The 24,111-nt window shown below is 35.8% G+C and overlaps 1 protein-coding gene across 2 annotated transcripts in view; it reads right to left on the reverse strand.

Annotated features, from left to right (window-relative positions):
* The window catches only part of MSH4 (mutS homolog 4), a 105,385-nt gene that overhangs the window by 36,829 nt on the left and 44,445 nt on the right, over positions 1-24,111 (reverse strand). For both annotated transcript variants that reach the window (XM_055585439.1, XM_055585438.1), the window contains 7 exons: positions 21,163-21,237; positions 18,119-18,183; positions 16,891-17,060; positions 9,323-9,459; positions 8,236-8,339; positions 6,888-7,012; positions 4,233-4,433 (listed from right to left, as the gene is read on the reverse strand). In XM_055585439.1, the coding sequence (XP_055441414.1) occupies positions 4,233-4,433; positions 6,888-7,012; positions 8,236-8,339; positions 9,323-9,459; positions 16,891-17,060; positions 18,119-18,183; positions 21,163-21,237 (877 nt within the window). The remainder of the gene's footprint in view (positions 1-4,232; positions 4,434-6,887; positions 7,013-8,235; positions 8,340-9,322; positions 9,460-16,890; positions 17,061-18,118; positions 18,184-21,162; positions 21,238-24,111) is intronic.

The following is a 24,111-nucleotide window of genomic DNA, read 5'->3' on the forward strand; positions in this document are numbered from 1 at the left end:
CCATGATCCAGCGGATATTGGCAATTTGATCTCTGGTTCCTCTGCCTTTTCTAAAACCAGCTTGAACATCTGGAAGTTCACAGTTCACGTATTGCTGAAGCCTGGCTTGGAGAATTTTGAGCATTAAGGTTCTCTCTCCTCCATTAAACGCCTAAGGCCCTTCACAACCTGACTCTTGCCCATCTCTCCAGCTTTAAGCCTGCCACTTCTCATGGTCACTCTTTATTCTACAAAGCAAAAGAACTACTAAGCCTCTGAACTCCTTGTAGCTATTTGGGAATATCATGCTGTTTATTGCTTCTATGCTTTAGAAGATGCCCTTACCTCTATTTTCTCTCATACCCTTCCCTTAAAACCATAGCACTGTGTGTGTGTGTATGTGTGTGTGTGTGTGTGTGTGTGTGTGTATGAATGCTAGTTGCTCAGTCATGTCCGACTGTTTGCGACCCCATGGACTGTAGCTCACCAGGCTCCCCTGTCCATGGGATTCTCCAAGCAAAAATACTAGAGTGGGTTACCATTTCCTTCTCTAGTGGATCTTCCAGACCCAGGGATCGAACCCGGATGGATCTCCTTCCTGCACTTTACCATCTGAGCTATCAGGGAAGCCCTGTGTGTGTGTGTGTGTGTGTGTGTGTGAACAGCATGATATTCCTAAGGAGCTACAAGGAGTACAGAGGCTTAGGGGTTTTTTTTGCTTTGTAGAACAAAGAGTAGTTTAATCTTTACAACACTTCTTAGACATAGGTACTATTATATTCTTCATTTACAGATAGAAAAACTAAGGAGGTTAAGTATTTGCCTAAGATCACACAGCCAGTAACTACAAAAGCTAGGTCTAGCTCCAAAGCCTATATTCTCAACTTCCATGCTTTTCGAGTCCTACTATTTCCTTTATAATCAGATTTTATAAGATACTACATATACTTTTAGGAATTCAAAAGTATTTGAATACCGTGGCAAGAGAAGTAGAGTAATAGTAATTTTCTTCAAATATCTGAAGGCCTGTTCTGAGGATATAATAGATTGTTCTGAAATGCATAGAAGTTAAGAATTAGGACTAATGAGTAGAAGTTATAAAAAGTCAAATTTTAATTCAGTATAATTTATGTTTTAACAATTATAACTACACAGAAATTAGACAGCCTGTTTTTTAAAGGCCGGAACTCATAACTATTCAAACAGAAGTAAGATTATTGTCTCAGATATGAATCAGTATTCTTATAAGGGAATGGAAGTTACCTAAGATAGCCTTTTAAATTTAATAAAATATATACTCTTTATTCGTTCATTCACTCACTTCTGATTTTCTTTCCCAGTAGTAAGGGAAATTTGCACTATGATCGATATTACTATTCTGCATTTCCCTTAAAATCCATTACATTAAACCAAGCTTTTTCAATCACATCAAGGGCTGCATAATTCTTTCTTCAGCATGAATGTGGGCTGAGGCAGGGGAGGAGGGTAAAGGAAGATGGCTGTCCTGTGAATTGTAGAATCTTTAGCAGCAACCCTGGATATTATACAAAAAAGATCTTAATGATCCAGATAACCACAATGGTACGATCACTAACTCACCTAGAGCCAGACATCCTGGAATGTGAAGTCAAGTGGCCCTTAGGAAGCATCACTACAGACAAACCTAGTGGAGGTGATGGAATTCCAGTTGAGCTATTTCAAATCCTAAAAGATGATGCCATGAAAGTGCTACATCCAATATGCCAGCACATTTGGAAAACTCAGTAGTGGCCACAGGACTGGAAAAGATCAGTTTTCATTCCAATCCCAAAGAAAGGCAATGTCAAAGAATGATCAAACTACCACACAATTGCACTCTTCTCACATGCTAGTAAAGTATCTCAAAATTCTCCAAGCCAAGCTTCAACAATAGTGAACCGAGAACTTTCAGATGTTCAAGCTGGATTTAGAAAAGGCAGAGTAACCAGAGATCAAATTGTCAACATTCATTGGATCATAGAAAAAGCAAGAGAATTCCATTAACATCTATTTCTGTTTCACTAACTATGCTAAAGCCTTTGACTGCATGAAAGTGAAAGTGAAGTTGCTGAGTCATGTCCGACTCTTTGCGACCCCGTGGACTGTAGCCTACCAGGCTTCTCTATCCATGAGATTCTCCAGGCAAGAATACTGGAGTGGGTTACCATTTCCTTCTCCAAGGGATCTTCCCAACCCAGGGATCGAACCCAGGTCTCCCGCATTGGAGGCAGACGCTTTAACCTTTGAGCCGTCACAACAAAATGAAAAATTCTTAAAGAGATAGGAATACCAGACCACCTTACCTGCCTTCTGAGAAACCTGTACGCAGGTCAAGAAGCAAGTTAGAACCGGACATGGAACAACGGACTGATTCCAAATCGGGAAAGGAGTATGTCAAGGCCATATGTTGTCACCCTGCTTATTTAACTTATATGCACAGTACATCATGTGAAATGCCAGGCTGAAGCACAAGCTGGAATCAAGATTGCTGGGAGAAATATCAACAACCTCATATATGCAGATGACACCACCCTTATGGCAGAAGGCAAAGAACAACTAAAGACCCTCATGATAAAGGTGAAAGAGGAAAGGGAAAAAGCTGGCTTAAAAAACTCAACATTCGGAAGACTAAGATTATAGCATCTGGTCCCATTACTTCATGGCAAATGGATGGGGGAACAATAGAAACAGTGAGATACTATTTTGGGGGGCTCTAAAATCACTGCAGATGGTGACTACAGCCATGAATGAAAAGACAAGCTTGCTCTTCGGAAGAAAAGCTATGACAAACCTAGAAAACATATTGAAGCAGAGACATTACTTTGCTGACAAATGTCCATATAGTCAAAGCTGTGGTTTTTCCAGTAGTCATATATGGATGTGAGAGTTGGACCATAAAGAAAACTGAATACCAAAGAATTGATGCTTTTGAACTGTGGTGTTGGAGAATACTTTTGAGAGTCCCTCGGACTGCAAGGAGATCAAACCAGTCAATCCTAAAGGAAATCAGTGCTGAGTATTCATTGGAAGGACTGATGCTGAAGCTGAAGGTCCAATACTTTGGCCACCTGATGCAAAGAACTGACTCATTAGAAAAGACTCTGATGCTGGGAAAGATTGAGGGCAGGAGGAGAAGGGGACGAAAGAGGATGAGATGGTTAGATGGAATCACTGACTCGATGGACATGAGTTTGAACAAGCTCCAGGATTTGGGGATGGACAGGCAAGCCTGGAGTGCTGTAGTCCATGGGGTCACAAAGAGTCGGACACAACTGAGCAACTGAACTGAATTGGATTTTATACTCCCCTCAGTTGTGACAACCAAAAATGTCTCCTGCTGCTGCTAAGTCGCTTCAGTCGTGTCCGACTCTGTGCGACCCCATAGACAGCAGCCCACCAGGCTCGGCCGTCCCTGGGATTCTCCAGGCAAGAACACGGGAGTGGGGTGCCATTTTCTTCTCCAATGCATGAAAGTGAAAAGTGAAGTCGCTCAGTCGTGTCCGACTCTTAGCGACCCCATGGACTGCAGCCTACCAGGCTTCTCCATCCATGGGATTTTCCAGGCAAGAGTACTGGAGTGGGGTGCCATTGCCTTCTCCAAAAAATGTCTCCAGACATTGCCAACTCCAGAGGGTGAGGTGAACCAAAATCATCCCAGACTGACCAGTCATCTGGTTTCTGATTAACATCGGTCTCAAGGAACCCAATTTTCAGAGATAAGAGGTGAGTTGTGTCTCGATGCCAAGAAATCCATAACAATGTTGGGACAGTGACAGTCATTTACATGGTCACAAAGAGTTGGACACAACTGAGCGTCCGAACTGAACTGTATGCACACATAGGTGTGACACAGCAGTTGTTAAAACTAAGTTATTGGTAAACCTTAAATTAAGTAAGGGAAATGTTTCTGTGCCCAATGTTACAATTTTGGGAAAAATCTTATATGAGTTATTAAAGACAGTAGTTTCTGCTACTTGTACCACTTTCTCTCTCAACAAAGTTTTTGAATTTCAGATAATTATACAATTCAATTTAGTAATAGTTGATACAACATTAATAACTCTAATAAAGAAGCTTCTATTTCTATTATATCCCACAAGATTTTCAGTACAACGTAATCCAATCTGGATGGAGCATAATAAATACTAAATTGTAAAAGTTATGGTCCATATTGGGCATGAAATATTTTAAATGGGGAGCAGAACTGATAACCATAAAGTAAACATGTAACTTACCAATTTGGGCCATAATCTGACAAAGAGCAATCTGTTTCAAATATGTGGATTTGCCACTCATATTTGGTCCAGTTATGATAAAAAAATTACTCCCTTCTGTAATGTAGGTATTGTTAGCAACAGGTTTTTCCACAGATATTCTTTCAAGAATGGGATGCCACCCCTGCTTGATTGCTAAAGTATCAGTAAACTCTGGCCGAACTAAAGAGAAAAATAAAATGGTTTTGAAAGATTAATATATTTATACTTAAAGATTTTGTGGTGTGTACATACTGTTTATACTTTAGTGACTTTACTACAGTCAATCTGGAACAATATCATTAAGTTATTATTTTATCTTCAGTCCCTCTAAATGATAAGTAGCATAGTCTAATCACATCAGAACTTATATTCTTTTCCAGAAAAAATATGATTTTGGTCCTGTCATTGTGCAGGGCTCCAAAATAGTTCACAACATTTTCAGATTTGCAAAAATTAAAAGGAATAAACTAACCATTTAAAAATAACAATTAATTTCAAGGACTCTAAAATCGCACATTTACTTAATCCTTGCCTAAAGCATTATTTCAAATTTGGCATACTTAGCTTTTCAAATGAGGCCTGAAAATAGAGCAAAACCAAATAAAAACACAATTTTATGCCCAAACTTATAGAAATTTTGTCTAAAAAGAGGATAGAAAAAGCAGACACAAAAGATATTGTTAATTTTGTAGAAAGAAGTAATGATCAGGTTTATGTAGATGCTTTCTAAGTCACCCTGCTTATTTAACTTATATGCAGAGTACATTATGAGAAACACTGGGCTGAAGAAGCACAAGCACAAGCTGGAATCAAGATTGTCGGGAGAAATATCAATAACCTCAGATATGCAGATGACACCACCCTTATGGCAGAAAGTGAAGAGGAACTAAAAAGCTCCTGATGAAAGTGAAAGAAGAGAGTGAAAAAGTTGGCTTAAAGCACAACATTCAGAAAACAAAGATCATGGCATCTGGTCCCATCACTCCATGGCAAATAGATGGGGAAACAGTGGAAACAGTGAGAGACTTTATTTTTCTGGGCTTCAAAATCACTGCAGATGGTGACTGCAGCCATGAAATTAAAAGACGCTTACTCCTTGGAAGAAAAGTTATGACCAACCTAGATAGCATATTGAAAAGCAGAGACATTACTTTGCCATAAAGGTCTGTCTAGTCAAGGCTATGGTTTTTCATGTGGTCATGTATGGATGTGAGAGTTGGACTGTGAAGAAAGCTGAGCGCCGAAGAATTGATGCTTTTGAACTGTGGTTTTGGAGAAGACTCTTGAGAGTCTCTTGGACTACAAGGAGATCCAACCAGTCCATCCTAAATGAGACCAGTCCTGGGTGTTCATTGGAAGGACTGATGCTGAGGCTGAAACTCCAATACTTTGGCCACCTCATGCGAAGAGTTGACTCATTGGAAAAGACCCTGATGCTGGGAGGGATTGGGGGCAGGAGGAGAAGGGGATGACAGAGGATGAGACGGCTGGATGGCATCACTGACTCGATGGACATGAGTTTGGGTGAACTCCGGGAGTTGGTGATGGACAGGGAGGCCTGGCGTGCTGTGATTCATGGGATCACAAAGAGTCAGACACAACTGAGCGACTGAACTGAATTGAACTGAAGATGAAGAGAGGAGAAAGAAGGTGAGAAACAAGTAAAAATTAAAATGCTACATGTCTCTCGAGGAACCACATGGATAAACTTGAAAGTATTCATTATAAAAGTGAGGTTGATTAGTAAAAAAGATTCTTTTACTATATTTAAATCATTTTTAATACCAAAAATTCACTACTTATAAGTTTGGAGTTTTAGGGTAGTCCTTCTCAAAATGGAACAAGATCAAATATCTTAATAGTTGAGAAAACTATTAAGTTTTGGCCTATACAATACCAGCTGAAAAATTTAATACTTCCATAAGAAATACTGAAATATCAAAACTGAAAAAACCTATGTAAAATACCTTTTCCATCATAAAGATTAATTAACAGAATGTTTTGGAAATACTACTATTAATTTTAACTAGAAATTTAATGTTATTAAGCTCACAATTACTCAACCAAATTATCATATACAAGTTATGCAAATTTACCTACTGATAGTTTGGATCAGAAATTTTAAGGGATGGGGGCTAACTTGAAGTATTCATTTAACATTAGAAAATTGCTCAACATTTATATTCAAGACCTGTAGTACAGACTTGGGAGACAAAAATAAGTGATATAATTGATCTTGGGATGCTCACATCTGCTCACTTTTAAGAGTTTATTTCTGTCATGTCTGTTATTATTAGCATCACACTGCTTATTCAGACTTGAAATTTATGAATTTGGATCATCATTATTTTCACCAAAGAGACAGCTCTATAGTCTTTCTTATTTTAGGAAAGACTTTAAAGTTTCTTGCAGTATTTTTTTCTAATTTCTCAGTAAATAATCTTTTGACTTCTAAAAGAAATTTTAAGGGTAATTTCACTTTCTATATTTTGAGTCTTAGTCTAGTACCATAGGTAAGAGACTGATAACTATCAGGGAAAAAAATATAAAACATTCATAATTGCTACATAAAGTTGCTTGAATGGAATACAAATTTCAGTATGCAACCTATTTATTCCAAAGAAAATAACTTACCATAGTCAGAAAGAGTACAGGCATGAGCAAATGACAGTAGCATATCCAGCATTGACACAGTGTCAGACAGTTTATACAAGCAATGAATATGCTCATAAATCTCACTAAGCAGTTTGCACACTATCCTGAAAGTACATGTTTGATAAGAGAAACAGTGTTTTTAAAAGAGGGGCATACAACATAATTATAAAACAATATAAAATTCATTGCCTGAGGTAAAATAACATTGACAGTTGAGTTGTACACTAGATAAAATCTGTTGTTCTATTGTCTTATTTCAGAGATGAGGAAACTGAAGCTCATAATCAAGGTCATAGTTATTTAGTAGCAGAGAATCCATATTCTGATGTGTTAGGGCCAAGTTTTTTTTAAAGACTGCTTTTCTTAAATATTAATAGAATAAAGTTTTAGTATTAGAAATATTTTCTATAGGTCAAATGAAGCCCTCACTATACTTCAATCAGTAGACCCCATCTACTAATAATTTTGCTTTTGCAATGTTAAATTTAACACAAAAGCTATTATGTATTTTCTCTCTCACCCATCCTCTCTCTTCTCCTCTTTCTCTCTCTCATACACAACCCTAACTACATAATTATTTATGCTTTCATGTGGTAGTTACCATATTGTGACATAATATAAAAGTTTTTCTCTTACATGGGAAAATATGTTCTGCAACTTACTATATCTTATAACCTTTTTGGTTTATGCTCTGAAATTGTTCTGAAAATCCAACATTTATCTTCATCTCAGCTCAGCAATTCTGAATTTCCTAGTTCTTATTTCTAGACACATTGCTACTGGTTTATGAACAATAAAATACTGGCACTATCATTATGTTGTTATAAATGTACTAAGTCATGAGAATTTGACTGCTTACATGTTAAAGAAAAAGAATAAACTGAATGAAGTCCCAAATAAGCCCATATGTGCCAACTTCTATATCATGATGAAGTATACACTACAGAAGTATCAGTGGTACTAGAGATATTTCAAGCTCATGTCATTATGACATTTCTTAAAACTGTATTAAAAGGATGAGTGAAGTACTGATGAAATGTGGATATTTGGCTGGGTATCAAGCTTTTTCTATAACCCAGTATAATGGATTTATTTTGGGGGAGGGGCGGTTGCAATTAGATTTGCCCTGAATGTTCTGTGAGGCTCAGTGATCTCAATCACAATGACAGACTTTAAAGTTTTAACTGTTTTTCTAGGAAATAGTCTTTCCTTGTTAACATTCATAACTACAATTTTCTGCAGAAAAAAAGTCAGTTAATGAAATGTATCATAGTATCTCAAATCAAGTCAATTTAAATCAGTATTCAAACATTTCAAATGCTCTTACATATAAGTCATGTGATAGATTTCTCTCAAAGACTCTTGGCATCTTTCATTCATTTTAATTAAATCTGCTGATGTAAAGCTATAAGAATTTTTCACTTTAGAAATCTGCTAGGAGATTAAAAAAAATGTCAAGATACATACTCTTATGAAGTAAAACATACAGATTTTAAACAACACAATTATAGGTACTTAGGTTAATCACTTTAATTCTTGAGATAATTGCATCATCAAAAAAGTCTCAAATAATGTTTTTAGAAGAGAAAAGATCACTTCTCAAGTTAAAACAGAATATTTTAACCTCGTCTGTCTGACATGACTATTTTTACAGCTCTTAAAGTAGCCATGTAGAAATGTTAACAAAAATATTACACCTCATTATCAAGTAATAATATGTATGGTAGATAGGAACCTTCACTCCATCTGTGACCCCCTGTCTTAGCCCTTGCCTCATAACCAAACTTCACTCAGTCTCTAACCCCATTACCAATTCTTGACCCATTTTTTTTACTTCATCCATCCCTTATTACTGGATAATATTTAAAGACCTGAAAGGTTTGTTTTTGTCATAAGGTACTCCCTGCAGGTAGAGAAAGATTAAAGTGGGTTAGACTTTCCCAAATCAGTATCCTGTGGAGGAATTAACGTATATATAAAAAAATACTCCCCCGGTCTAAAGATTTGGCAATACTGGATATTTAAAAAATAAGCAGATTTCTTTATTTTAGGACTTTTAAAGCTTTAATAGATAGATGTGCACTGAGAATAACCTAAAACAGGAAATGGTACAGTACTTTTCAAACTTCTTTGATCAAAAATTCCTTTTGGATTTTCTTTCTTAATTTTCCTTTACTACCCTTATCAAGCTCCCAGAATTATGGGAAACACTGTGTTTGGTATTTCTGTTAAAAACTCTTCTCAATCACTCTTAGATTAGTAAAGTTGTTAGGTAGGTGGGTAGAAGTAAGAGAAGTAATATACAAAACATTCAGAAACCTATCATGCAATACTCAATATGTGCCTGAAAATATGTAAGTGCAATTCTGTAAAATCAGAAACAATAATTCCCTAACCAGAATTCTAAAATGAACCTTAATAAACTCTGAAGGAAGTTGATCATTGGGTAGGACTGTACAATCTGCAGTCATCTGAATGAAAAATCCTCGAGCAGAGCTAAAACTTGTCCTTAAAGGAAGACTATATTTTTCGGCAAGCTGTGTTATCATTCCTAGTGGCCAGAAACAAGAAAAACAAAAACAAAAACAATTGTGTGAGTAAATTACTCTTCATGTTTAAAAAAATCACGAACATTTCTTCGTTATTTATATACAAGTAGGAAGCTCTTATTACTCTTTTAACTGAAATATGAAAATGACAACCCAGTCCAGTATTCTTGCCTGGGAAATCCCATGGACAGAGGAGCTTGGCAGGCTACAGTCCATGGGGATGCAGTCAGACACGACTGAGCAACAGAGTGTGCACGCACACGCACGCACGCACACACACACACATGGTTTAAATACTGCATTAGTTTCATATGTACAACATAGTGATTCAGTAGGGTTTTTTGCAGATTATACTCCATTATAGGCTATTACAGATTGAATATAATTCTCTGTTATATAGTAAATTCTTACCACTTATCTATTTTATGTATAGTAGTTTGAATCTGTTAATCCCACAGTCCTAATTTGTCCCTCTCTCCTTCCCTCTCCCCTTTGGTAACTATGAATTTGTTTTCTGTCTGTGAGTCTGCTCCCATTTTGCATACAAATAAATTTGTATTAGTTTTTAGATGTCACATAAATGTGATATATAGTATTTGCCTTTGTCTGACTTATTTCACTAAGGCTAATATTCTCTAGGTCCATCCATGTTGCTGCAACTGCCAATATTGTTCTTTTTCATGGTTTAATTATATTCTATTGTATATATACCACATCTTCTTAAGCTAGATGGGCACTTGTGTTTGTTCCATGTCTGTTAGGAACATGCTGTTAGGAACACTGGAGTGCATATATCTTTCCAAATTAGAGTTTTCGTTTTTCCAGGATATATGCCCAGAAGTATGATTGCTGGATCATATGGTAGCTCCATTTTCAGTTTTTTTCAGGGAAGCTCTGTACTGTTTTTCATAATGGCTGCACCAATTTACATTCCCACCAACAGGGTATGAGGTTTCCTTTGTTACACATTTAAACTCTAACAATTTTTAACATCTAAAATATGTGGTTAAGTATTCTTTTAAGAAAAAAACATTATAGTAAAAAGGTGGTTATTCAGATAAATATTTTGAAAGTAAAAGAAACTGCAAAAAACAAAATAATAAAACCAAAACTAGAGTTCAGTTCAGTTCAGTCACTTAGTCGTGTCTGACTCTTTGTGACTCCATGAATTGCAGCACGCCAGGCCTCCCTGTCCATCACCAACTCCCAGAGTTCACTCAAACTCACGTCCATCAAGTCGGTGATGCCATCCAGCCATCTCATCCTCTGTCGTCCCCTTCTCAGCCTGCCCCCAATCCCTCCCAGCATAAGGGTCTTTTCCAGTGAGTCAGCTCTTCACATGAGGTGGCCAAAGTACTGGAGTTTCAGCTTTAGCATCATTCCTTCCAAAGAAATCCCAGGGCTGATCTCCTTCAGAATGGACTGGTTGGATCTCCCTGCAGTCCAAGGGACTCTCAAGAGTCTTCTCCAACACCACAGTTCAAAAGCATCAATTCTTCAGGGCTCAGCCTTCTTCACAGTCCAACTCTCACATACATGACCACTGGAAAAACCATAGCCTTGACTAGACGGACCTTTGTTGGCAAAGTAATGTCTCTGCTTTTCAATATGCTATCTAGGTTGGTCATAACTTTCCTTCCAAGGAGTAAGCGTCTTTTAATTTCATGGCTGCAATCACCATCTGCAGTGATTTTGGAGCCCAAAAAAATTAAGTCTGACACTGTTTCCACTGTTTCCCCATCTATTTCCCATGAAGTGATGGGACCAGATGCCATGATCTTAGTTTTCTGAATGTTGCGCTTTAAGCCAACTTTTTCACTTTCCTCTTTCACTTTCATCACAAGGCCTTTTAGTTCCTCTTCACTTTCTGCCATAAGGGTGGTGTCATCTGCATATCTGAGGTTATCGATATTTCTCCCAGCAATCTTGATTCCAGCTTGTGCTTCTTCCAGCCCAGCGTTTCTCATGATGTACTCTGCATAGAAGTTAAATAAACAGGATGACAATATATAGCCTTGATGTATTCCTTTTCCTATTTGGAACCAGTCTGTTGTTCCATGTCCAGTTCGAACTGTTGCTTCCTGACCTGCATATAGGTTTCGCAAGAGGCAGGTCAGGTGGTCTGGTATTGCCATCTCTTTCAGAATTTTCCACAGTTTATTGTGATCCACACAGGCAAAGGCTTTGGCATAGTCAATAAAGCAGAAATAGATGCTTTTCTGGAACTCTCTTGCTTTTTCCATGATCCAGCGGATGTTGGCAGTTTGATCTCTGGTTCCTCTGCCTTTTCTAAAACCAGCCTCAACATCTGGAAGTTCATTCAGGCACATTGACCTGATTTAGAGCTTTCACACTGGGCTTTTTCCTCTTTACAGAATGTTTTTCCAACGGTTCATGTATTGCTGAAGCCTGGCTTGAAGAATTTTGAGCATTACTTTACTAGCGTGTGAGATGAGTGCAATTGTGCAGTAGTTTGAGCATTCTTTGGCATTGCCTTTCTTTGGGATTGGAATGAAAACTGACCTTTTCCAGTCCTGTGGCCACTGCTGAGTTTTCCAAATTTGCTGGCATATTGAGTGCAGTACTTTCACAGCATCATCTTTCAGGATTTGAAATAGCTCAACTGGAATTCCATCACACCTCCACTAGCTTTGTTCATAGCGATGCTTTCTAAGGCCCACTTGACTTCACATTCCAGGATGTCTGGCTCCAGGTGAGTGATCACACCATCGTGATTATCTGGGTCGTGAAGATCTTTTTTGTACAGTTCTTCTGTGTATTCTTGCCACCTCTTCTTAATACCTTCTGCTTCTGTTACGTCCATACCATTTCTGTCCTTTATTGAGCCCATCTTTGCATGAAATGTTCCCTTGGTATCTCTGATTTTCTTGAAGAGATCTCTGGTCTTTCCCATTCTGTTGTTTTCCTCTATTTCTTTGCATTGATCGCTGAGGAAGGCTTTCTTATCTCTCTTTGCTATTCTTTGGAACTCTGCATTCAGATGCTTTTATCTTTCCTTTTCTCCTTTGCTTTTCACTTCTCTTCTTTTTACAGCTATTTGTAAGGCCTCCCCAGACAGCCATTTTGATTTTTTGCATTTCTTTTCCATGGGGATGGTCTTGATCCCTGTCTCCTGTACAATGCCACCATTCTCCGTCCATAGTTCATCAGGCACTCTATCTACCAGATCTAGTCCCTTCAATCTATTTCTCACTTCCACTCTATAATCATAAGGGATTTGATTAGGTAATACCTGAATAGTCTAGTGGTTTTCCCCCAGTATAACCTCTATATTAGGAATATTGGAGTTTACTTAATATTTGTTTCACTTGTGTGATTTATACATAGAAAACCCTAAAGACTCTATCAAAAACACATTGATGAGTTAAATTAGAACTCACCAATGAATTCAATAAATTTGCAGGATACAAAATTAATATACATAAATATGTTAATTTGTACTTAGAAAGCTATAAGACACTGATGAAAGAAACTGAAGACAACATGGATAGAAAGATATATCATGTTCACTGATTGGAAGAATTAATATTGTTAAAATGACTATACTACTGAAAAAAAATGTATAGATTCACTGCATTCCATATCAAAATATCACTGGCCTTTTTCACAAAATAAGTCTACAATTTGTATGGAAACACAAAAGACACTGAATAGCCAAAACAATCTAGAAAAAGAAGAACAAAGCTGGAAGTATCATGTTTCTTGATTTCAAACTATACTGCAAAACTCCAGTAATCAAAACAGTATGGTACCGGGACAAAAACAGACACATAGATCGAAAGAACAGAGAACCCAGAAATGAATGCACACTAATACGGGCAATTAACCTATGACAAAGGAGGCAAAAATATACAATAGTGAAAAAACAGCCTCTTCAACAAATGGTGGGTGGGAAAACTAGACAGCTACAAGAATCAAACTGGACTACTTTCACACCACGCACAAAAATAAATTCAAAATGGATTAAAGACTTAAATATAAAACTGGAAACTATAAAATTTCTAGAAGAAAACAGGCAGTAAGCTCTGACATCAGTCTTAGTAATACGTTTTTGGATGTGTCTCTTCATGCAAGGGAAATAAAAGCAGAAATAAACAAATGGGACTATACCAAACTAATAACTTTTGTACAGTGAAGAAAACCATTAACAAAACAAAAAGGCTGCCTATTGAATGGGAGAAGACGTTTGCAATGATATATCTGATAAGGGGTTAATATCCAAAATACACAATTAACTCATACAACTTAATATAAAAAAAAAAACAAACTCATTTAAAATCAGCCTGAAGATCTCAATAGACATTTTCCAGAGAAGACACACAGATGGCCAACAGTCACATGAAAAGATGCTCAACATCAGTAATCATCACCAAAATGCAAATCAAAATCACAATGAGATATCACCTCACACCTATAGAATGACTATTACCAAAAAAGACAACAAAGAACAAGTGTTGGTGAAGATGTAGAAAAAACAAAACCCTGGTACACTGTTGGTGGGAATGTAAATTGGTGCAGCTGCTATGGAAAAGTGTGAAGAGTTCTCAAAAAATTAAAAATAGGTAAATCAACTATACTTCAATAAAAATAAATATTATTAAAAATCAAAGATAGAACTAACCATATGATCCAGCAATTCCAATCCTAGGTATTAAAAAAAAATACACATCCCTTTGTTTGTTGCAGCATTATTTACAATAACCAAAATATGAAAGCAATCTTACTGCCCATCAATAGATGAATAAAGAAGTGGTGTGTGGGTATGTGTATTTGTTGTTGTTCAATAGATAAGTCATGTCCAACTTTTTTGTGACCCCACAGACTACAGCACACCAGCCTCCTCTGTCCAAGGGATTTCACAGGTAATCAGTATTGGAGTAGGTTGCCATTTCCTTCTCCAGGGGATCTTCCCAGGGATCAAACCCTCATCTCCTGCATTGGCAGGCAGGTTCTTTACCACTGAACCACCCAGGGAAGCCCATATGTGTGTGTGTATTATGCTATCATCTGGTTAACACCAGCCATAAAAAATTGAAATCTTGTCATTTGTGATAACATGGATAGAAAGACAAATACTGTATGATTTCACTTATATGTGGAATCTAGAAAACAAAACAAATGAATAAACATAACTGAACAGAAACATAGTTATAGCTACAGAGAACAATCAGGTAGTTGTCAGAGATAAGGAGAGGAAAGAAATAACGAGGGAAATTAAAAGGTATAAATTTCCAGGTGCAACACAAGTATGAAATGTGTACACTGTGGGTAATACAGTCAATAACTATGTAATATTTTTGTATGGTGACAGATCATAACTAGACATGGTGATCATTTTGAATATAGAAATATTGAATCACTATTTTGTGTAATAGGAACTAACATAATGTTGTAACTCAATTATTCTTCAAAAAAAAAAAAAAACTCAGAAAAAAAGAGATCAGATTTGAGGTTACCAGAGGCAGGGGTAAGGGGAGAGGGGATTAGACAAAGGCAGTCAAAAAGCATGAATTCTAGTTATAAGTAAGTACTAAAGATGCAATGAACAACATGATAAGCATAATTAACGCTGCTGTATATGGCTGGCTACAGTCCACTAAGAGGCCACCACTAAGCAACTGAGCACATGGACGCACATAGCCATCCACACACGTTATATATGAAAGTAATTAACAGAGTTAATTCCTAAGAGTTCCTATCACAGGAAAAAATATTATTTTATTATTTAATTTTATATCCATATTAGGATGGATGTTCATTAAATGTATTGTGATAGTCATTTCATGAGGTATATAAATCAAGTTATTATTATGTATACTGTAAACTTATACAGTGCTGTATAAAAATTATCTCAATAAAGCTAGAAAGAAAATAAAAGGAAAAAAGTTATATAAATTATTGCAATAATTAATTCACAATAAGAAATTCCCCCTAAAAAGCATACTTTACAAAGGCAAAATATTCCAAAAAGGAAATAGGTGTTTCATCACATAAAATTCCTAAAACATCCAAATATTCCTATCAATTGCACACTCACTACAGAGTTTTAAATTTCTAAATTTTATATTTTTAACATGATGACCATTAACTATTTGAATATTACTTGAAAAAACTAACATCTTTATTCCTCAAAATGGTTCCTCCAAGAATTTTCCTGTTTTTCTCAGTAGTATCACCATTCTCAGGCTAATCATTTCAATTAGCACCAGTGGCTACATTTCTCTTTACTTTACCATGGCCATATCTACTCAATGATTAACTCTTATCAATTCTTCCTTTACCCTTCATATTTCTCTTTTCTCATATACACCTGCTGTGTTTACTTGTAGTAGCTTAAAATAGTTCCTCTTTCCGTTGCTCCACTCAAATTCATTCAACACATCTTCCTGATCAATTTCACTCCACAGAGCAAAAATATCTCACTGCCTCTACATTCTCCTTGGGAAAAACCTCCAAACTGACCTTCAAAAACAAAATTCGGATCCCCAGTCTACATTTCTGACCATATTATCTCTTACTAGTTCTGTAAGGAAATTCCTTATTCCACCCTAACAAATTTCCTCACTCATCCCCTAAGGTTTCTTCAGGCCATTGTGCTTTAGTTTGTACTAAACTAAAGTACAAAAAAAAGGAGGGGGGGGGAGTCTGGAATTCCTTTTTAGGCTATTTTATGTACTAAAAACATTCCCATCTTCTATGCCTCCACACCCAGTCATTCTCTGATCCCTCTAATCTATTTTTTCTTCATTTACCTTACATCTATGTGAAATTATGCACTATATATATTAATATACTTTATATAGCAATATGGACACACACATATATATACATACATATGTTTGTGTGTTTATTACCTGTTTCTACTATTATTATAGCTTTATGAAGACAGGGAATTTGTCCTGTTCACTATGTATTCCCAGTACCTAGGAGATTTTTTACTAAGAGACTTTACTAGATTTTACTAGGATTTTTTACTATATTTACTAGGAGATTAATAAACTCATTAAATGAATTACTGTACTGGCTTGCAAATGCTACCTCTCCCAGACAAAAATATCTCTTCCTCCACTGAAACCCATTAGCACTGATAGTATTTTTCACATAATTTATATGCAACATTGTACTAAGGTAAAAACTACTCTCCAAGCCTTCATGTAACCCTATATTTAAATTTGAAGACATTCTATATTTAACTTTGGAGAAAAGAAGTGATACATTTTAACGCTTTGAGATCTTTTTTTTTTTAAGGCTCCTTAGATGATAATACATTTTAATCTTATCTGTTGTTTTGGTAACAAACAATAAAATTAAAATATGCCTGGTTAATATCATCAGCAAAAAAAAAGCATGTCCTAAAACAGTTTGCTTTATTTCTAAAAATCAGAAAACATATGCTCAAGTAATTAAACTACCTGCTATGTCATCTACAATCTCTGTATATGTTCTTCTGGCTATGTCAAGAAATTCATTTATGTTAGGCCTCACTGCATAGCACTTCTGAGTCCTCATGTTCAGGCATCCCTTCATGTATCTTGCATCATCATTAATTACTGTTTTAATCTTGTCAAGTATGATCCCAAACCTGAAAATGAAATTACAGGTAATAAGTCAGTTATTTTAATTTGCAATTTGAATATGTTAATGTAGCAAATACCATATCTTCTTAAAATTATTTTGCAAATAAATAAATAATATATATATATGAAACTATATAAGTTAGGACTCTGACTACATCAATTTTAAACTATTTTGTCAGTCCTAAGTACTTTCCTAAAAAAAAAAAATGACATCACCAAGGATAATCCTACAATGGCTAGTAGATCTCCCAAACTATACATACTAATTGTGTGTGTGAATATAAAAATATATCCCTGAATCACTATTATAAAATTCTGGTTTCATGTTCGTTGGCTCATTTAACATTTACTTATACCATGAGCATTGTGTTAAGTGCAGGGAGTCAAAGAAGAATTAACATATGGTCTTTGCCCTCAGCTGGGGCAAGAGAGACCAAACATATTGTGAGACAGTATAATAACTTACTATAGTGATCATGCAAACTATAGGTCTGGTAATACCTATTTTCCTAACCTTTTATTCTATTATATATCTATCTGTAATAATTCAGTTATTTTTATTAACCTCATTTTGTGACCTCACACGAGGTGAGAATCTTGAATCAATAAAATAACAGTTTTTAAGTATCATGAGTCTTTCTGGTCAAGAAACAAGGTGCTACTGCTAAATGCAATACTAAAATTAAACTGTAACTAGATATTATTCAGTATTCATATAAACTATTTTTGTTACATTAGGTCCTTATGATTTAACATAAGAGACTAATATATTTTTAGATTTGCAAGTTTTTCCAGGGAGAATAGCTTAAAAAAGAAACATCAAAATTTTGCATGATTCCAATTTTAATGCTATTCTAATTGTCCACTAACAAAAATTATGCTCTTACCCTATCTATTGTTATTTATAAAATGTAATATATAAATAAATTTTTAATAAATAAAGTTTTTGTTAACCAACACTTAAGTAATTGTCCTACAGAATACAAATAGAGTTCTTAAAATCAGTAAAGATCAGGAAGAAAGGAATAATTTGCTATTTTATTAACAGTTGAATGACAAAGACCTCTTATCTTCCAAGGAACCATAATAAGCTCTTAATAAAGGTGTGTTACAGTTCTTCAGAGTAATCTATTAAAGAATAAGATAAACATAGTTAAAGATAATAAATTACAACATTATTGAAACAAAACATTTAGACTTGTTTAGTACTTTACATTTTACCAAGTACTTTCTTGCTTCATTTTCTCATTTATATATTCATAAAAGATATTTTATATATGCAGGTGAAAACAGATTGTATCTGGCCCGTTTTCCAGATAAAGAGCACATGGCTAAATAGTACCATCCACTGGTTTACTATTATGACTTACTTTTCTTGTCTCCTAACTAATCATTAACTTTAAACTACTTATTGTCAATAGTAACTTAAACAGTTATCATTATATATTCTGAGTATTCTATGTATAATTCCAAAATGTGGGTTAAATGTACATTAAACTAAAAAAGTGTTTTGTATGTTGGTAAATAGAGCAAGTTCTCCATTCTTATATGACAAAAGTAGGGATTCTTATTTTGCTTAATGGAAACTATGTGTGGTCATTATTTGAATAAACAGAAAACAGTAGAAAATATAGGTAATCTGATTTTTACTTTATTTTAGTTTTCTATGAGAATATGGCAATAATAACTTTTTTGGTTTTTAATAGAAAAATAGTATTTATATACCAACAAAAACAAGTAATTCATAAAAGCATAAAGAAACACATTTATTATTCTATCATACCTCCAAAGACAAGTATTATGGTATATATCCTGTCATTTTTTCATATCAAAAATTTACATCATTATATGATTCTTCTCTCTACCACTTAATACTACATCATAAGCATTAGCAACCCTTCATGGTAAAAATTTTTAATAAGTCATAATATTCCACCTGTGGAAAGCAAATAGTCATTTCCCCTAATTATTGAGTTCTACACTATGTACAGTAATATAAACAATGCTGCAATGACCATCACTGGACATAAATATTGGTCAACAATTCTTAACAGTTCTTTTGAATAGATTTCTAGAATGTTTTGATGTCTGATGTTTTGAACAGCATCAAAACATATATGTCATAAAGCATTCCTATAAGGTATGCATAATTTTTACTCCTACCAGCTATCTGTGAAATTACCTGTCTCATTGTTCTCACATTAGCAGTAAGTTGAATCCATTAAGAAAAAAAACTTTGCTTTATTAATTTGCATTTCTTTGACTAGTAGTAAGGTTGACTCTTGAGAGTCCCTTGGACTGCAAGGAGATCCAACCAGTCCATTCTGAAGGAGATCAGCCCTGGGATTTCTTTGGAAGGAATGATGCTAAAGCTGAAACTCCAGTACTTTGGCCACCTCATGCAAAGAGTGGACTCATTGGAAAAGACTCTGATGCTGGGAGGGATTGGGGGCAGGAGAAGGGGACGACAAAGGATGAGATGGCTGGATGGCATCACTGACTCGATGGACGTGAGTCTGAGTGAACTCCGGGAGTTGGGGATGGACAGGGAGGCTGACGTGCTGCGATTCATGGGGTGGCAAAGAGTCGGACATGACTGAGCGACTGACCTGAACTGAACTGATTAACTACTTGATTCCATTTTTTGTCATTTTCCACATTTCCACTGGCACACCAGTATTTTCTCATAAAATTATACAAGTTTTATGATAATAGAAAGATTTTCTGTCATTTGTGATCAAATTTTCCTAACTTTGTCATTTTGACTTTGCCTTAGACATATCAAAGTTTGAAATTTTGTGTTTCATCAACTATCAGTTTGGGGGGATGATTTATTATACTTCTTTCATTCTAAGAAAGATGACAACACTTTTGAAATATTTTGCCAAATTGTTGTATGTGTCTATAGTAGAATAAAGTTTGTAACAAAATTTTTCTACACTTTTCATTATTTTTTATTTTTATAAAGTGATTCTTCTTTGTCTTTTAATTCAAAGTTTTTCAAATGTTTTACACCATATAGAATTTAAAAATAGATGAGAAAAATCACTATTTTGTAACCATCACAGTTATGTCAGGTAAAAGTTATTAATAAATACCAAAATCAAGGGGTGAAAGTTTGACAAGGACCAGTAAATTTACCCAGTCTCAAGGTATCTCTCTACAGATTACCTATAACTTTATAGTGAAGTAATTGATCAAAGTATTATCACCAAGAAGGAAAAAGTGACATGTGCCTCTTGATACTGAGAAAGATACAACATTGCTCACAGAGTACTACTGTCAAACATGTATAACCCAAATTTAATCATGAAGAAACAATCACACAAACAGGAATATCCTATTAAACAACTGACCCTTACTCTTCAAGATGTCAGTATCATGAAAGACAAAAAAAGGCTGAAAAACTTTTCAGAAGTATAAAGAACCATGACATTAAATACAATGCCTGGTCCTGGGCTGGATCCTCTATCAGGGGGAAAAAAAAATTATCATAAAGAACAATATTAGAACAACTGGAAAAATATGAATACAGTATAGGCTACACATAGTTTACAGTTAATCCTTGAACAATACGGGTTTGAACTGTCTGTGCAGGCCCACTCATGGGTGGATTTTTTTCAATAGTAAATACTACAGTACCACATGATCTGCAGTTGACTGAATTTATAGATGTAGAACCGCAGATATGGAGGAACTGTGGACACTGAGGAACTGAGTATACAAAGAGCAATAATAAGTTACAGGTGGAATTTCAACTGTAGGGAAGGTTGGTGCCCTGACCCTCATGTTGTGCAATAGTCAACTGCAATAGTATTGTATCAGTGTTAAATATCCTGAATTTTTTAATTATATTGCAGTGATGCTAGAGAACATCTTTGTTCATAGGATGTATGCACTTTAGAATGCAATTCATTCTCAAATTGTTCATTAAGAGTAATAACAAAGATAATAATATGTGTGTGTGCTGTGTGTGGGAAGAGAGCGAAGATGGGAATTCATTATTCTATTCTTAAAACACTCTAAATGTGAAATTTTTTCAAAACAAAAACTTTTAAAAAACTGATGCTAGACATGTTTTATATAAGACACACACATATAAATTACCTTTAAAGGATCCACGAGTTCCAAGGTATGTTTTAGGTATATTAAATTTGTTATCTTTGATTCAGCTGCATTAACCTATTCAGACAAAAAAATCCAAATGTGGACACCATAAATACTTAATACATGAATGAATTTTCCTTTTGAACATTCTACACCTACATTTTCCAAACATTTTTATTTGTTAACCTAGGCAGGAAAACCACCTAGGTCTGGGGTCATCAATCCCAGGGCCCCATACCACTAATGGTCCTATTAGGAACCAGGCCTATTAGGAACCAGGCCACACAGCAGGAAGTGACTGGCGGGTAAGCAAGCAGTTTCATCTGTATTTACAGACACTCTCCACTGCTTGCATTACTTTCTGAGCTTTAAATCCTGTCAGATGAGCGATGGCATTAAGATTCTCATAGGAGTGTGAACCCTACCCACTGTGAACTACGAGTATAAGGGATCTAGGTTGTGCACTCTTTATAAGAATCTCAGTGCCTGGTGATCTGAGGAAGAGCTGACATGGTGATGTTAGCAGTGGGGAATGGCAACAAATACAGATTATCATTGGCAGATAGGTTTGACTGCACAGAACATATATATATGATATGAAGCAAGCATGATGTGCTGTGCTTAAGTCTCTCAGTCATGTCCGACTCTTTGAGGCCCCAAGGACTGTAGCCCACCAGGCTCCTCTGTCCATGGCATTCTCCAGGCAAGAATACTAGAGTGGGAAGCCTAGCCCTTCTCCAGGGGATTTTCCCAACCCAGGGATCAAGCCCAGGTCTCCCACATTGCAGGCAGATTCTTTACCATCTGAGCCACCAGGGAAATCACCATAATAAATCAATTGCTTGCAGACTCATCAAAACCCTATCATTGAGTAGCAAGCGACAAGCTGCATCTGGTGTCAGGCTTTAGAGAGGCAAATGAGTTGATGTACTTCAATTGCACAGCTGTATCTGGTAGCAGGCTCTAAGTCAGAATCCAACACTTATTTCAATCCGAGCATGGGCACACATTATTTTATTTACCACTTCCATCGACACCTATTTCCCACACTGTGCACTTGTCTTGATCACAGTTTTGGTAAGCCCACAAGCTAACCCTAGCCAAGATGAGTGAAAAAGCAAACCCCGCTGAAGAGCTTCTTTGAAAAATGGGAAAGACCCAATGATGAGATAGCAGAAGACTCTAATAAGACTGCCAACAAAAAAAAGCTGCATTTAAAATACCAAGCTGCTGCTAGGTCGCTTCAGTCGTGTCCAACTCTGTGCGACCCCATAGACGGAAGCCCACCAGGCTCCCCCGTCCCTGGGATTCTCCAGGCAAGAACACTGGAGTGGGTTGCCATTTCCTTCTCCAATGCATGAAAGTGAAAAGTGAAAGGGAAGTCGCTCAGTCGTGTCCGACTCTTCGCGGGTCTGGACTACAGCCTACCAGGCTCCTCCATCCACGGGATTTTCCAGGCAAGAGTACTGGAATGGGGTGCCATTGCCTTCTCCAAAATACCAAGAGTCCTTCTTAAATTGCTGCAATTTCAGTAATTGAAATTACTGGGTTCACTGCAACAGGTGATTCACATTCTCCAAGTCTGCTTTGTATAATATGTGGCAACAGGTTATTCAATGAAGCCATGAAACCTTCAAAACTGCTTCGCCACATGAAGACCTAGCACCCTGCATTAAAAGACAAGCCTTTGGAGTTTTTCAAAAGAAAAAAGTGAATACAAAGAATAGAAGCAATTATTGAAGGCCACCACTTTCTCAAATGTGTCTGCACTGACAGCATCTAAAGATTCTGCATGCTGTGACAAAAATTGAAGATCCTGAGGACCATAACTAAGATTGGTGCAACCAAATAAGAAAATAAACATTTTTTTTTAAAGAAACTACTTCCAGAGGTAAGGAAAATAGGGTATTTATTCATCAACTCCTATTCGGTACTGGTCAAGACCTATCACTGGGGCACTGAGGCAACAACTAGTGAGGCAACTCACTAGTTTCCCTGGGACCAGAGAAAAGTCCTCAGGTAGAAAGTTTTAGCTGCTTGCAAAAAGAAGCATACCTTACACAAAAGTGAATACCAAGAGGATGTAGGTGGCACACCAACAAGGTCTACTCCACAATAATGAGTAAAAAAAGCCAATTACAAAATGGGAAATGATATTTGCAACACACAGAATCAAAAAGGGGTTTATATAAAGAGAAGCTCTACAAATCAAAAACAATGATAACTCAATAGAAAAATGGGCAAGACTTTCACAAAAGCAGATATTCAAAACGTAAATATACATATGAAAGCACATTCAACCTCATTAACAAAAAATGCCAATTAAAACCACAATGAAGTACTACTATCTACCAACCACTATAGCTAAAATTTTAAACTGACAAGATCAGGTTTGGGAAAAGAGCAATAAGACTTCTCATATACTCCTGATGGAAGTGTAAATTAGTAGATATAATCATTTTAAAAAACATTTTGGCATATATTTTGTCATTATCTACTAAAGTTGAAGGTATACTTAATGACTCAAATTCCATTCCTATGTACCCAATAAAAAGATGTCCAAAATTCTATTAAGAAACAGATATAAAATTGTTAAGCAATATTATCTCTAATCGCTATAACCTGCCAACAACTCAAAAGTTCAACAACAGTGAAATAAATAATGGTATATTCATACAGTGGAATATTATATAGCAATGAAACTAAATGAGCTATAGCTACATGTGACAACATGATTAAATCTTACAAACATAATGTTGGATAGAAGAAGCCAGAGATTTAAAAATATACACTGAATAATTCCTTATATGTCAAGTTTTTAAAAAACTGGTAAAACTAAGTTATAAAGAAAAATTAACTTAAAAAGTAATAAAAAGTGGTTTCTTTTCAGAAGGAGGTAGAAAATAATGAACAGGAAGAAGCGGAAGGAGAGCTTCGTGTTTTGTTTTT

Source organism: Bubalus kerabau, chromosome 6 (genome assembly GCF_029407905.1).
Source record: "Bubalus kerabau isolate K-KA32 ecotype Philippines breed swamp buffalo chromosome 6, PCC_UOA_SB_1v2, whole genome shotgun sequence".
Lineage (NCBI taxonomy): Eukaryota > Metazoa > Chordata > Mammalia > Artiodactyla > Bovidae > Bubalus > Bubalus kerabau.